The sequence below is a fragment of the Rhea pennata genome, chromosome 17 (genome assembly GCF_028389875.1).
Source record: "Rhea pennata isolate bPtePen1 chromosome 17, bPtePen1.pri, whole genome shotgun sequence".
In the NCBI taxonomy this organism is placed as follows: Eukaryota; Metazoa; Chordata; class Aves; order Rheiformes; family Rheidae; genus Rhea; species Rhea pennata.
The window spans coordinates 3,721,665-3,737,177 of NC_084679.1; the positions used below are offsets into that span (position 1 = coordinate 3,721,665).

General features: G+C 37.6%; 1 protein-coding gene across 2 annotated transcripts in view; it reads left to right on the forward strand.

Annotated features, from left to right (window-relative positions):
• Positions 1–15,275, forward strand: part of ATP2A2 (ATPase sarcoplasmic/endoplasmic reticulum Ca2+ transporting 2) — a 49,417-nt gene extending 34,142 nt beyond the window's left edge. The window contains exons 10-21 of one of the 2 annotated variants that reach the window (XM_062590214.1): positions 1,456–1,558; positions 2,070–2,201; positions 2,291–2,413; positions 2,601–2,819; positions 4,144–4,479; positions 4,734–4,954; positions 5,253–5,455; positions 6,634–6,719; positions 7,127–7,260; positions 8,302–8,419; positions 8,536–8,656; positions 14,152–15,275. In XM_062590214.1, coding sequence (XP_062446198.1) covers positions 1,456–1,558; positions 2,070–2,201; positions 2,291–2,413; positions 2,601–2,819; positions 4,144–4,479; positions 4,734–4,954; positions 5,253–5,455; positions 6,634–6,719; positions 7,127–7,260; positions 8,302–8,419; positions 8,536–8,656; positions 14,152–14,165 — 1,810 coding nt within the window. In that variant the 3' untranslated portion in view covers positions 14,166–15,275. Of the gene's footprint in view, positions 1–1,455; positions 1,559–2,069; positions 2,202–2,290; positions 2,414–2,600; positions 2,820–4,143; positions 4,480–4,733; positions 4,955–5,252; positions 5,456–6,633; positions 6,720–7,126; positions 7,261–8,301; positions 8,420–8,535; positions 10,259–14,151 lie in introns of those variants that run through there. The other variant, XM_062590213.1, reaches the window with a different exon arrangement.
• The last annotated feature ends 238 nt before the right edge of the window (positions 15,276–15,513 follow it).

The following is a 15,513-nucleotide window of genomic DNA, read 5'->3' on the forward strand; positions in this document are numbered from 1 at the left end:
CAGGGAGAACAGCAGCAAAAGCTAGCAGATTGTATTTGAACTTGAAGTGAATTAATCTCTTGCTAATCTAAAAGTCAGAAGTTTAACAGGGCAAGGGAAAAAACCCAGAACTGATTCTGCAACTCAGACTCGATATACACTTGCCATTCTTGAGAAATTGTGTATGATAAAGAACAGGTAGGCAGAGAAAATTTCATAACAAGCTATGAATATTCAAATATGCTAGTTGTCTTCAAGTTCAGGACAGGTGAAAACAAGAAGCATAAGCTGTGATAGATGAGGCTGACAAGTTGAGAGCTGCTGAGAACTTGAAAGAGATAAGAGCGTAAAATTTTGCTTACAGCTGTAGAATTGTATGCAAAATGATGCTTAAAAGAACAGGTTTTTTAAAAGTATTTTTTTGTTCATAATGCCATGTTATACAACCTTGAGTTGTTACTAATACTAAAAGACTAAGGGAAGGTTTATGTAATGGGACATGTCATAGGCTGTGTTGTTAATTCTTATGGAGTAGTGACCAGTTCTTTCTACCACCAGTCCCATCACACTACCTCTCCCAGGGCTTTAATTAAAGTGGTTATATAGGAGCTGGCTGGTATTAATTTGGTTAGGAGGAAAAAACGGTATTGAACACTAAGTCTTGTTTCTTTTATGCTACTCTAGAAGTGTATTGATGTTCCAGAAAATGAATTCATTTATTATTTAATTGCACTTCCAAAGGTGAAAGCTAAGAAATCATTTCTTATCTGTGGTGTTTAAAAGGTGTGTTATCTTGGGAAAATGTATTTTCCTTCTCTCTAAAAGAGTTCAGATATTCATCATTAGGTGTCCATAATTACCAGAAAAGAGTAATATTTCTCTTGTAGTACAAATTATATTGTGAAATGACTTAGCTTTTCATTGGTTTAGAAGGTTCATATATAGTACAGGTTAATTTTTAAGAAATGAAAAATGCCAAATCATTTGCTTTTATGCTTGTCCAATCCATGTACAGCAGTAAGTCTGCAGAAAACTTGGCAAATCTAAGGAATCTAGACTCCTAACTTACCCAGCCATATCCTTCTCCTTGGAACTCCCCTCCAAGTCCTGCATACTCTTAATAGTGCTTTCATATTCTTCTGTTGCTAAGCTCTTCACTTCCATTCTCAATTACTATATAACTGTCACTAGAGGAAATAGTTTTGTAATTCAGGTATTGATTTTGTAAATCACATCATTCTGTTTATACCTATTTGCCCTAAACTTCAAGTCTTGTCTTTATAAAATCAACTCTTAGAAATTTCTAATGGGAGTATGTTCTTTTTCAAGGTAATCAAATTCTCTGATGATCTCTGTAGCGCTAAGTCCATAGTTAACAAACATTGTGCTAAGTGGAAATACAATGAAGAGGTTAAAGAGGGGAAATAGGTGATACTAGGTAACTGACTTACCTCCCCCTTTTCTTCCTTTGGAAAGGCATAAAGATGACAAACTTATTAAATGTAGCCAGTATGACGGTCTTGTGGAACTTGCAACGATCTGTGCACTCTGTAATGATTCTTCTTTGGATTACAATGAAGTAAGTATATCAGAACAGAAAAGAGTGTGAAAATGAGGATAAATATTCTCATCTGTCTGTATAACGACTTTCAGTTGTAAATTTTCTCTTCAAGGGAGGATGCTTAGGTCCTCTGAAGTAATTCTGGGAATAACATGATTGTTTAACTCTGAGGAAACTTAGCTCAAACACAAGGGTAATCTGAAACTTGGAGATAGCTGTGCATTCTACAAAGCAAGACATTTTATTGCCTTGCCTCCTTAAAATTTTTACATCTCATCATCGCTTAATTCATGATAAAATGCTTAACATCCTTCTCTGCTGACCTTAAGAGGAAAGGCTTGAAGCTTCATATAAACTGTATGCTCCAAAGTTACTTTTTAAATAGCTTTGTGCTTCATAAGCTGTAATAAGACTTGTTAAGCACTTCTTTTCATTATGAAACTTAAACTTTGTCTCCAATAGGTCCATGGTGAGATTTAAAGTAAACTCCTATGTTTTTTGTGTGTGTTTTGCTTTGTGTTGACTAAAGGCAAAGGGAGTATATGAAAAAGTTGGCGAAGCCACAGAGACAGCACTTACCTGTCTGGTTGAAAAGATGAATGTATTTGACACGGACTTGAAAGGACTTTCTAGAATTGAACGTGCAAATGCTTGCAACTCGGTCAGTACTCTTTTGTTTAGAATTTACTGGGGACACAGTTATAGTATATATTATCTAAATGTGGTGTTATGCTATTGTTTCTTCATAAGGTGATAAAACAACTTATGAAGAAAGAGTTCACTCTAGAATTCTCAAGAGACAGGAAATCAATGTCTGTCTACTGCACACCGAACAAACCAAGCCGTACATCCATGAGCAAGATGTTTGTTAAGGTAAGCTCCACATGTGAGAAGTGCAATTATGAAATGGCTGCAAAGGCAGCACAACACTAAAAGTTGTAGCAAAGCTAACTGCAGCTTGAAGAGGGTTTCTTTAACTTCAGTGAATGTGATATGATAAAGTGATGGATATGTTAGGATAGAAAGTTTTATAAAACTAAGATGATCTTTGTCTCTGCAGGGTGCTCCTGAAGGTGTAATCGACAGATGTACGCATGTCCGTGTTGGAAATGCTAAAATACCATTAACATCAGGAATTAAGCAGAAAATAATGTCTGTTATTAGAGAGTGGGGAACTGGCAGAGACACACTGCGCTGCTTGGCTCTAGCAACCCATGACAATCCACCCAGAAAAGAAGAAATGAATCTTGAGGACTCCTCAAATTTCATCAATTATGAGGTTAGTTTATTAAAATCTTTTTATCATTTTCCCCCTCTCCCAAACTGAGGAATGGTGACTCCCTATGTTTGAGCCTTTCTTGAGGAAGTTACAGTTGAATTTTGTCTTACTGAGTGTTTTTGATGCTGGACGCAACAGTTAAACACATCTGTGGGGGGAACCATTAATTTAAATAGCTATATATGCTATTGTGAAGAAACTCGAGGGATAAAATTTGAATGTATTCTATTCGGTTACATGATACCTGTCACCCCTACTCTATGGGGGAGGAGGAGGAAGAAAGAATATCCTGACTGGCGTACTGCTCTTCTTGACTAAAAGCATAATAAGATATTAGCAAAAGAGTCACTTGCCAATTGTACTATTATATTTATATACATAATGTCCTTTTATATATACATGGGATCATATCACCTTAAACTGTTTCTAGAGATTAACTCTGAAAAAATATTTTAAAAATTGCGTTATTTCAGCTTTAATGGTTTCTAATTTGACATTGCTCAACTGCAAGACTTGAGGGATTTTGTGATGAAATATAACTGTTAGTTTGTACTCTGAAGGTCAGGCTCACTTCCCCTCCTCCCTACAGTCAGCTGCAAAAACTCTGTCCATGATTATCTTCTCAGCTACTCTGTAATTTTCCAATGAGATCTGTATCTGGGATTTAGAGGAGGGAAATGACAATAGTTACACGGGAGTTTTGGCTTTCTACATTAAACATCTGGCACTGATTGCAGGGAGAGGGAGAGATAGACTTGACTGTTTGCAGGTTGAATTGCAAGGCTGACAGCTAGATCTTCTCTTGACTATTAAAATTAACATATTTGAGGGAAGAGAAATTTGGAAATGTGCAATCCCATTTCAAAGCGTCCTCCCATATGCCTCTCATGTAGACAGTGACAGGTAGCATTCTCTGATTCTAGAAGCATTGCATTTCACCTTTCCTTCTCTGTTAATGTACCTCCAACTTGAGACCTTTCAGTTGTTCTCTAGCTGTCTGAATCAAGTGTCAGTCAGCTCAAGTGCTGTGAAAACTTAGCGTGCTGAAGCAGATAACCCCTCTAAAGCAACTCTTTTGGAATGAAAGCAGTCTCAGAGCAAGCATATCGCATAAAACACTGGTTTTGACCAAATGGCAGAGTAGCAGGCCTCAGTGTCTAATCGCTCAGTGTAGAATCGCTGCATATTGTGGGAGAAAGGAAAAACAAATATTGTTATCTTAAGACTTATGTTTGGCATGAAAGTAAAATGATTTTATGAATTTCAGACAAAAAAAACTGCTGAATTTTATGCTAAAACTAAACTCTGTACTATCTTGTTTCAGACCAACTTGACATTTGTTGGTTGTGTGGGTATGCTGGATCCTCCAAGAATTGAAGTAGCTTCATCTATAAAGCTGTGTAAACAAGCTGGTATTAGAGTTATTATGATCACTGGTGATAATAAAGGCACAGCAGTAGCCATTTGCCGTCGGATCGGTATCTTTGTGGAAGATGAAGATGTTTCTACAAAAGCCTTTACTGGCCGTGAATTTGATGAACTTTCGCTAGCTGCACAGAGAGATGCCTGTCACCATGCCCGCTGCTTTGCCCGGGTAGAACCTTCCCACAAGTCTAAAATTGTTGAGTTTCTTCAGTCTTTTGATGAGATTACAGCTATGGTGAGTAATTGAACTCTTACTTGATTTGAAAGACAGACATTATGTTTAAACCCAAATTATGTCAGTCAGACAAATATGTCTCTGGAAAAACACTTCTTTCACTTTTCCCCCTCAACTTGAAACCATCAGCTCAGAATAGTTCTGCGCTTAGCTGATTTTAAAGATCCAAAATGCCACATCCAATGTAAAATACCTATCTAGTCCTGCATGTAAGTGTCCACATTTGTCTTTTCAACTTCAAATTCTTGTTTTAGACAGGTGATGGTGTCAATGATGCTCCTGCACTGAAGAAAGCAGAAATTGGAATTGCTATGGGGTCTGGTACTGCAGTGGCTAAAACTGCTTCTGAAATGGTTTTAGCAGATGATAATTTCTCAACTATTGTAGCTGCTGTGGAAGAAGGACGTGCAATTTATAACAACATGAAACAATTCATCCGTTACCTGATCTCCTCCAATGTTGGAGAAGTTGTTTGGTAGGTTTAAGATGGTCTTTTCTTTGCACTAGAGTAATGGTGGTTTTTTTTCCCCCAAATATTTCTTGCTGAAACTGGAAAAACAGGTTCTCAAGTGATTATTCATTGTGATTGTACAGAAGCCCATATACTTGTAGCCTTAGTGTTTAAATGAGAATTTGAGCATACTGCTGAAGATAATTCCATTGCATATGACTTTGTCTCAGTAGATGACTACATACTTACAACTGGTTCTGTTTTGAGATATGTAAGACAAGACTTATGCACGAGAATAATTGGTTGGTGGGTTTTCTTATAGTATCTTCTTGACTGCTGCTCTGGGTTTTCCTGAAGCTCTAATTCCTGTCCAACTGTTATGGGTAAACCTTGTGACGGATGGTCTCCCTGCTACTGCTCTGGGCTTTAATCCTCCTGATCTTGATATCATGAATAAGCCTCCCCGCAACCCAAAAGAGCCACTGATCAGTGGATGGCTCTTCTTCCGTTACCTAGCTATTGGATGTAAGTAGCAATAGCTTTTCATTTATCTATTTTTAAGAAAGTTTGGGCATGTAGACTTTTTTGAGACCTGTTTGAAACTAATTTTGTCTGATCTCCATGTATGTTTGAGTCTTGAAAGCTAGAAATAGATGTGTTATGGAATTGGAATATATATATACTCATATATATTTGCAGTTAGTGCATATAGGTACAGTAAAGTAGCAATACTACGCTTCTATTGGTAGAAAGCTAGGCAGCAAAAACCCCAATTACATAACATCATTATGACTTACCACTTCATCAGAATCTTTTGATTTTGAAAGCTAGGGAACTGTTAAAAATGTAACTACTGTATTGAATTAGCCCTCTCAAATTGTCTGATGCTGGATAGTGCTACAGTTGTCACAGGAGAGAAGCCTTTTGGCAGTAAGGGAACTTAGGCCTGATTCTTACTCTGTACTCGAAGTTGCGTCTAATGCAATCTTAGCTTGTCCATGCACTGATCCTCAGGAGATGCTGAGGAAGATAAGCATATTCTGGGATCAGGAATAAAGAACTAAGACTAGCTGTTAGTGTGTGCACTAACATTAGCAGTTGAGCTCATATGTAGAACTACTTATTAATCTGAAAGTGACAACTGTCTTTTTATGCTGAAGTGGAAAAGCACCAAGATAGTTGGTGTGATCAGAAAAATTAGGAATATTAACTTCTGAAATCAATGTGCGTAAATGTTAAGCTTTGGAGAATAAAGCTGCATTAATGTAAGCTAAGATAACTATCTACAGGGATACTTAACAAACATTGCCTTCACACAGAAGTTGGCACTTCAAATTTCCAACTGCCTTTATAGGCCTTACACTTAATTGGAAGTAAATGTTACTAATGTGAACGCAGATGCATTGGGTTTGGGGGGGGGAGCAGCAAAGGGGGGCATTGCATACTGATCATCTGAAGTGAAACCCCAGTTTGCCTTAAATTTCAGTTGTCTGCTTCCATAAGCACATACCAGATTCTGTCTAACACTACAGTATTCTGTTGGTTGTTTAAATTGCAGTTGTTGAAAGAGGCTTTTTCACAGGCAGTGGAAAAATTAATCTGTTTTACAGTACTCAGAACGCTTGAGTAGAAGTTAAAGCATGCAAATGAGATCTCTTGCACAGAGATCACAGCACTGAAAAAAGCACTTTCTTTTCCTTAAGGTTATGTTGGAGCTGCTACAGTGGGTGCTGCTGCTTGGTGGTTTATCGCTGCTGATGGTGGTCCAAGAGTAACCTTTTATCAACTGGTATTTGCTCATTTTGTCTTGTGGTGGTGGTAGTTTTTTAACATACTCCTTCTATTCTTGTTACTTAAAGTGAATGTAGCTAGAGTAAAATGAATGTAGCTTTTTTCAGACTAGTTAAAGTAAAATCTAATCATGATTGTTTAATCTTGCATTAAAGTTCAAAGGTGGGATACCTGAGCTTCTAAATAATTTGAAGAACTAAATTATTTACATATAGATGACATCTGGTATCATCTATAGAAATTTATACACACTGAGGAATGTTTCTGAAGCTGGTAAAAACTTAAAAATGAAGCTTTATAGGAGCCATATTGGAAAGTTTTATTCTTATAAAGCCATTTGCTTCATAATTGCCTATGTTACACATAACCAGCTGTAGAAGTAATGAGTTCATTACTCTGTTTTAGAGCCATTTTCTGCAGTGCAAAGAGGACAACCCAGATTTCTCAGGTGTCGACTGTGTGGTTTTTGAGTCTCCATATCCTATGACAATGGCGCTGTCTGTTCTTGTCACTATAGAGATGTGCAATGCTCTCAACAGGTTAGTGTCTCTAAAGTAGAAATCAGAGCTTCTGCCTAGTTTATCTAAAATCATAGCTTTTTTCAAGTTTGGTTCTTAGTTTATGGATGGCTCAACTAATGAATAGCAGTGAGTCATACTTCCTTTCTAAATCCTGTTAGTGCAAACAAAATGACTCTCCTAGATAACTTTTGATCTCTTATCATAAGGTATATTTTTAAGTCTGCCAGTTCACTCTGGTATTTCACTAAGCATGAGCAACTGAAATATTTTCCATTATTTTTAATTTGAGCCTCATCAATCAGATTATATCCCTCTTATGTTGGTATAAAGTTATATCAAGGAGAACTAAAATAAGAATGTTGAAGACATGGAAAATAGTTTTTCCTGCCCTAAGGGAGTGTGGATTCATCCAGTTAATATTAGATTATAAATGGAAATCACTAAATAGCACAATGTCAAGGGTATTCTTCTTCAAATAACTTGGAGGTCAGTTAATTTAAAAACAAACACGTTTTGAATACGAGTGTCTGCGGTGGCCCTATGTAGATACTGTTCTACATCTGAAAGTCAGGTTCTCAAGCTTTCCTTCAGAATAGCCTAAATGTAGATGGAATGTGTGGAGAAGTGATTTAAAGAGGAAGCATTAAAAAGGTACAGGTTTGACCTGTGGTATATCCAGGCTATGGGTAAACTTCAAGGGAAGTGGGGAACACTAGGGCCACAAGCATCCGATATACTGGGGAGGAGTCTGTCTGAAGGTGTTAAACCCATCATTCCCGTATCCCTCATATGGGGAGGACGTTTGAGTTTAGCAGAGAAGCTAGACTAGATCCGGAATTGGGAGAATGCACCAGAGTTTTCAGAAATAAGCGAGAGACTGCTGTGAACTGCAGCTCCTTTGATGATGAAAAGTTGCAGCCTATTTAAATCTCGTTTCAGCGTGTTCCTTTCATTCATGGCTGAGGTAATCGTGACTTGCTGTGCTGCCTTTCTTTGCAGTTAATTTCCCAAATTATTTGATTTCCTATTAATCTAATGAGTACACTGTTTCTGTTGCAGTTTATCAGAAAATCAGTCCTTAATGAGGATGCCCCCATGGGAAAATATCTGGCTGGTGGGCGCTATTTGCTTGTCCATGTCACTCCACTTCCTTATCCTTTATGTGGAACCGCTGCCAGTAAGTGCATGCATGTTACACCCATCTCTAAACTTAAAAACAGAGCAAAAACTTGTTGGTGCTTAAGGCAAGGAACGTAGGAGGAAAAAAGATACAATGCTTGGCTTTTCTTTCAGATTATCTTCCAGATCACACCTCTGAATGTGACACAATGGCTGATGGTGTTGAAAATCTCACTACCTGTCATTCTGCTGGACGAAACACTTAAATACGTGGCCCGTAACTACCTGGAACCTGGTAAAGATAGTGTGCGGCCTGCCACCAAACCATGTTCTTTGTCAGCATGCACCGAAGGAGTTTCCTGGCCGTTTGTGTTCATTACTATGCCCCTGGTTATCTGGCTTTACAGCACAGACACTAACTTTAGTGATATGTTCTGGTCTTGACTGACATGGTGACCGTTTTACATTCAAAGAAAAAGTTTAACTTAATCAATTTTTTTATTATTTAGAGCAACTGTCTATTTCTGCTGAATTTTCACATGAACATATTTGCCGGTGATGGAGGTTTCATACTCTTGATTTTGTTTTTGTTTTTTTTTGCTTTTTCTGACTTCAGTGGGGGCAATATATTCCTCTTTTATACACAGTTAAAGTGTCCATTGATGTGTACAGAGAACTAACACTATTTTATGCAAATATTTTTTTGTAGATGAGAAGCATGTACAGTGTTCTGTTCAATAGTCTGTTCATCCTGTAAAAAATTTTTTTTGAGCCAGCGGACACTATCGAACTAAATTGGCAGCAGATTTTAGGGAATGAATGTGTGTTGTCTAAAACTAAAAAAGCATGTAACTGTTTGTCTTCTGCATGATCATCCAAACTTAGTTTGTCATATAGTCAGGTTTTACTCATAAGCTGAGCTTTCTGCACTGGGTAGACAGTACTGCTACCTCAGTCAGGATTTCTTCTTGGTTTGCCCCTCTTCCAGCTCCCTCACTTCTGGTTCTTGACTGTCCTTGTTTACAGCAGTTTCTGTATGAGGTATGCCTAGTCTTGCTCGTGCAGAAAATACCATTCCAGGTGCAGCCTGCTGGGTTCTTCCATATTCTCAACATGCGTAGGGTTTTTTTTTAAGATTATTTATTTAAGTGTCTATTGTATTTTATTGTAACAGACCTTGTTTTGCCAGTGTTGCCCATTTTGCAGGGATAAGGAGGGCTATTTCAGTCTATTAAATCAAAACCAAGCCTTTTTACTAACACAACCTGTTTGAGTTCCAAAAGAGAATTTAAGTTGAATTTTGATACCTTATTTACATGCATTGGATCTTTTTTGTTTGTTTGGGTTTTTTGTTTTTTTTTTTTTTTTTTTTGTTTGTTTGTTTGTTTTGTTTTGGTCTCCCTCCCCCTTAAAAAAAAAAAAAAAGGCAAAAAAAAAGCAAAACTTTGATAATCAGACCTGGAAAAATAACTTGCACTGCATAGCTAGAAATTGGATTTTCTATACTTAGGGCACTAATGATCAGTTGTATACATGGAGTTACTCTGCTGGCCTGTTGTTAGCCTGACTTGAAGTAACAAGCTCGTGTGTGTGTTTTGTAAAATCTGTAAATAGCACATGACCAAATTGAACATATTGTATAGAACTATTTTTATTTTAATGTGGCACTAACCACCTTCATTATTACGATAAATGTTAAAGCATGTTTTCAAATTCAGTCCTGTATCAACAATGTGTAAGTCATTAACAGTCCTAACTGTGGTGTTTTTCTCCAATGCCTTCCAACTTTCATCGACTAAAGTGAGTATTTCTCTTCCATTTCACCATACCAGTGGTGACTTGCTGTAAAATAGCATATGCTGTATACATGTCAAAGAATAAATAGTAATTTCCTTCATTCCCATGCTGTGTTTTGTCAAACTCTGCTGTGCTACATTATTATCACCACTTTAGACTCTCTGTTTTGTGGTGCGAAGAAATTACTGATTCTGAAGGTAAAGTACTTGCTTATATTGTAGTGTATTTTAGGTCTCACTTCATAGCGCTCAGCCTTAGTGCCCCAGGATCTCACAGCTTTTGGTCTTAAGCTTGAGATAAAATTGGAAAATGTGTAACTGAAGACAGTGGCAGCAGTTCATATGAATGTTTGGCATCTAAACCACTCTGGTACTGGTGGTCAGATGTTGGTTTATTGTGATGTTTTTTCCTGCTTTGAAATACGGGGTGCCCTTCTGAGCAGACTGCCTTTCTCTGTGTTCTGGTATCTACACTGCTCAAAATGCATGTGCTCCTTTGTGCAAAAAACTTACTGGTTCCAGTGAATGGAAACACTTTATATATTTTTTTCATATGAAAACACAAAAGAACAGGCTTGACTTAACAGGGTTAGTCCTTGCAAATTGTACTGGGGTCAGCACGTCTTTGTAGCATAGCAGGCGCTATGTTATCTTGCATTGGCTCTAAATCTGCTTTTAATAGCAAGATTCAGAAAGCTTTTTGATTTCTCAGAGGAATGTGATAGTTAAGTATGTTCTGTTGGTGACAGCTGGAATTCAGTGAGTGCAGATAATTCTCTAGGTCTTAAGCTTTCAAATATAGGTGCTAACTTCAAAATACACAAACTCTATTTGAAATTCCACTATGTGATGAATGCTTACTATTTACATAGGTGTTACTTTGGCAAAAGTTGGCACTTAGTTGACTTGTTTCAACTGATGCTAAAGTGACTTGGGAGAATAGCTGGAGCTAATGATGTGGTTGGATGTGTAGCAGAACTGTAGGCATATAGCTTCTGTTGATGCCCTGTTTAGCATGGAGGAACCTGTCTTTGGTTACGAAGCTGGACGTTTTGTAAATCATAAAACTAATGGCCTGCACTAGTCAGATGCTGTATCAATTTTAAATAAGCAATATAAGACCATTTCTTGAAATGGGAAACTAGTATGTCATGTGGTTTAGGATTCCCTGAGAAGAAAATGAATACTAGTGTGTTGTTATTTCTTGGAATCAAATATCAGGAAGCTAGTTCTGTGTGTTCTCAGCTTTGTGGCGAAACTCTTTCCAGGATAGGGACAGCTACTCAGTCTTGGAACACCAATTCCGTATGTATCTCTAGACTGTTGCAGCACTATGTCAGCTGTAGGATCGCTGTCTGTCACACTTGGATCTACATGTTGAAGGCAAATCTTCCAGTTTTAAGTGACATGGACTTAAATACCGACATCTGAGAGTTCACTTGTACAAGATGTCTTAGGACATTGCATTAGGACCTTCTGTTTCTTAGAGTTTTAATTTTCAAAGCGAGATGACTGGTTAAATTGGGTAGTATTCCTCCCTTATTGTTTCTGTAACTTCAGGAACTGGTTTTATAGACTGCTCCTAAAGAGCAAAGAAACCAGGTTGTGTAGCCATCTTAATCTCTTCCCCACCTCTGCCCATTTTTAACTGTATTTCTACCAGTCCTGCTGTCCAGATTCTTATGTTGAACTGCAGTAATAAGGTTCCATATGATCAACACTTACCTGTCACTCTACCTCAAGTAATTCTGTTTCCTAGATGTTGCCACTACATGATAGATATCAACTTAATGTGGTCTGGACTGGCCAAATGTTGAGACCTACCAGAAGCTTCCTCCTGGGTCAGTCAAGCAACCTGTCCTCTGGCAGCTGTCTGCTGTGAGCTGTTGTGTGATCCTGGAGCTGAAGTGCTGAGGATCCAGCCTTAACCTTTCTCCAAATGAGTGGTCTGTGGGAGGCTGCTCGACTCGCGTGTCTGTCAGAATAGCATACGGCAGCTAATGGCTGGGCTTCTTAACTGCCAAACTAGAAATACAGTGCAAGGCTGGGGAGGCGCTGTAAGAAAAGAATGTGTTAACTAAAATGCTTAGCTCTTAATTGTATAGATCCTACCTTTTTTTTAAGCTAGCTGTTGTTTTGTTTTTTTGTTTTTTTTTTTTTTTTTTTTTGAGAAGTCAGAGATGACTTTCTGATTTAGAAGACTTATTCATCAGTCTTGGAGTTGAAGCTCTCACTTAGTAATTTTTCTGTTCCCCACGTATTTTCTCTCCAGCTTCCTCACAGTACCAGAGTTGTCTGGAGATAAAATGGATCTCCTGAACTTGTAAAGACAAATTTTTCCAGCTGCTTACAGGGGGGGGAGACGAATACATACTACAGTACATTCACTGAGAGGAATCTATTTTAATATGTTTGTCCTATGGACATAGTAATACAAGCACTTATTTAAGTAGCAGCACTCAAAGTTAACTACTCTTCATCTCCTACACTCAGTTTTTAGAAAATACGTCAATTCCTTTTGTTTCCTTTTGCTGGCATTTCAGTGAGCTCTTCCATCTCTGCTCTTTTCTGGATTCATTAGTAGTTTAACATCCTGCCACTTGTAATGACAGAGGGGTACATAAGAAAGATTAGTATCAGTCATGGGTTGGGTAACAAACAACTTTCATAAAGCTTATGCTGGGAAAAGAGTGGGTTTTGGTATGACAGCAGGTCTTCCTGACCTCACTGTTCTGTGGGCTGGTCCAAATTGGAGCAAAGAAAATGGCCAGGCAGCTGCAGTTGTATGGCAGTTGTATGTTCTATCTTCCCAGTGCCCTTAGGCCCTCTTGTTGAGATGTGAGCAAGTCAAAGTACTGCTTGTAAACTACACAATGAGCTGCTCTTTCTTGCCTCTACCCAGGCACTAAAAGTAGTTCATACTGATCTGTAACACTGCTTTAGGAAACGGTATGAAAGATGCTGCAAAAAAACCACATACCATTCTGTCAAAATGCTACAAGGCTAATGTTTGTAGGGAGGCTATTGCGGAGGAGGCTAATGGTAAGAAAAAGGCTTTAATCTGATGATAAAATGCAGTACAGCAGTCCTGTCATTGTTCCAATAACACAGCTGATGCATAGACTGTAAACGGTAAACAGCTTAAACAGGAAAGATGGTTGAATTTGCTGAGATGAAGGGAGGTAAAACTGATTAAGTTGTCTGTCTCTTGCACCTGTCTTGTTTACTTTTTTGCACTTCTAACCATTAATTGTTTCCCTAATCTCTGCTAATAACATCTTTAATTACATTAATATTATGCATTCTCAAATCTTAGCAGGAGAGCCTAAAATTTATAGTGTCGAAGCAGTGTTTTGAAGAACCAACATCGAGTTCTAGCGAATTAGTGTACTGTTCTCTCCTGAACTCAAGGCTAACCTTATGCTACAGTAATAGTTTTATCATGTTGTACTCTGCCCTTTGCCTATGCATTAATCTGTGTAGTTTAATGACTTCTTCAAAGCTTTCCTACTGCTTCCCAGAATGAGCTGCATAACTTGGAAAAGGGGACATTTTTAGGTCACTTAAGGACCAAACTTGCAATATAATGCCTTGATAGAAAAAACTCTTAATTTTAGCTCGAACTTGGTAGTATGAGAACTTGAAAGTAGAAACAACAATTAAGTGAGATTTGTCTGTTGCCTCTAAGCAGGCTAAGAAATGCAAAAACTATCTAAACCTATCTTAATTTTTTTCTTATGTGTGGCCTTTGTAGCAAATGCTGGCTTTGATCTTAGAGAGAGCTCTGTTGAGTTCAGAAGAGCTGAGACTGAATTCAGAGTGCTCTAGGCTTCAAAAATAAAGTAACCTGAGAGTGTCCCTTCAATGACAGAACAATCAGTTATCGAACTTCACATTCTTTCTTCTGTCACTGTTGATCTTAGTCTTGCTTTTATAATGATACTTAGCATTCATCCTTTCATTAACTGATGCCTTTTCTTTCTTTCCTTTTCAGCAATACTGGAGTAATCGCTTCCTAAACAATTTTGCAGAAATGTAAGGTTGTTTTGTTGCGTGCATGTGTTTTTAGCAACACATCTACCAAAACTTCTGCATGTATCATGTATAAAAATTCTTTGCTTTCCCTAAAACAAAACTCATTGTGTTCTCTGTGGAAGAAATGTGTGGTACCATTAGGACTTCATTATACAGATGTACAGATGTGCAATATAGCTTACGGAATTGGAAACTCTCTCCAGGGAAGTCTGGTTTCTTTGCTGCATGGAGAAGAGTTTATCCTTGAACAAGAATTGCGGAGCTGTCAGCCAGTTTTCCATATTTCTGTATGTAAAATGTCAGTTTATAAAATGTACAATATCAAAATAATGCATGCCTTCAGCTGTAGACAAATCTTTTCTCTGTAATGTATCATCCAAACATACTTCTATATAACAGCTTATGTACAATGCTATCCTATTTATAAAATCCATTGGAAAAAAAATACAAATGTTGAATGTTAAACTGTAAACCTCCAGTTCATAACTTCAGATTTTTTTATCATGTGTGCAAATCAACCTATTTTGCACTGTAATGTAACTTATTTAAATTTAAGGCAGTAAGACAGATGTTGGTGCAATACAAAATGTTGTGATGCATTTACCTAAAACGCAACAACCAACTTAGCCGGTTACCACAACTGCATGTGCGACCTTAGAAGTTGTAAATAAGATCAATTGTCTATTTACATGCTGACAGTAACAAGCATCACACCTAGCTTAATTTGTATCAGGTAAATAAATTTATTCTACAATACCTACTTTGCGTGTTATTTTATGCACTTTGTTTTCCGCAGGTACGTATGTACATTCTTCAATGCTATCTTATATTAAGGCCAGGATGACATTAGCACCAACAGCATTGCAGTCTTTTCTACTAGAACTATGCAGATGCCAGCTGCTCTTCCAGCAGTATTGACCTCCTCGCTGGTGTGAATTTTTTTTTTCCTTTCTCTGTCCAGGGGCTTGCGTGTGTGTTTAAGGGACACTGTCAAGTACTTTTGATCACTCAATTTTTTTAAACTGCTCCATTGTTTGTAAAATCCCTCTGAGAAACTTAAAATAAACATTTCTTTCCCAACTACATCTTTATTTTTTGTCCTCTTCTGTTTTCTAAATTGCCCCAGCCCTAAGTAGCTGCTGTCTCCTCCCTGTTTCATAGGCAAAAGGAAGTTTAACCATGTATGTTTGCTGCAAGATGCATGCCATAAATGGCTTGCTACATGTGCTTTTGTTAGTCATAGTTTATTTCATCTGTTGCTCAAAATGCAGGTTATTGCACTGTTCAGTACTCTACAGTAATGCAGCTCTTGTTAAATGTT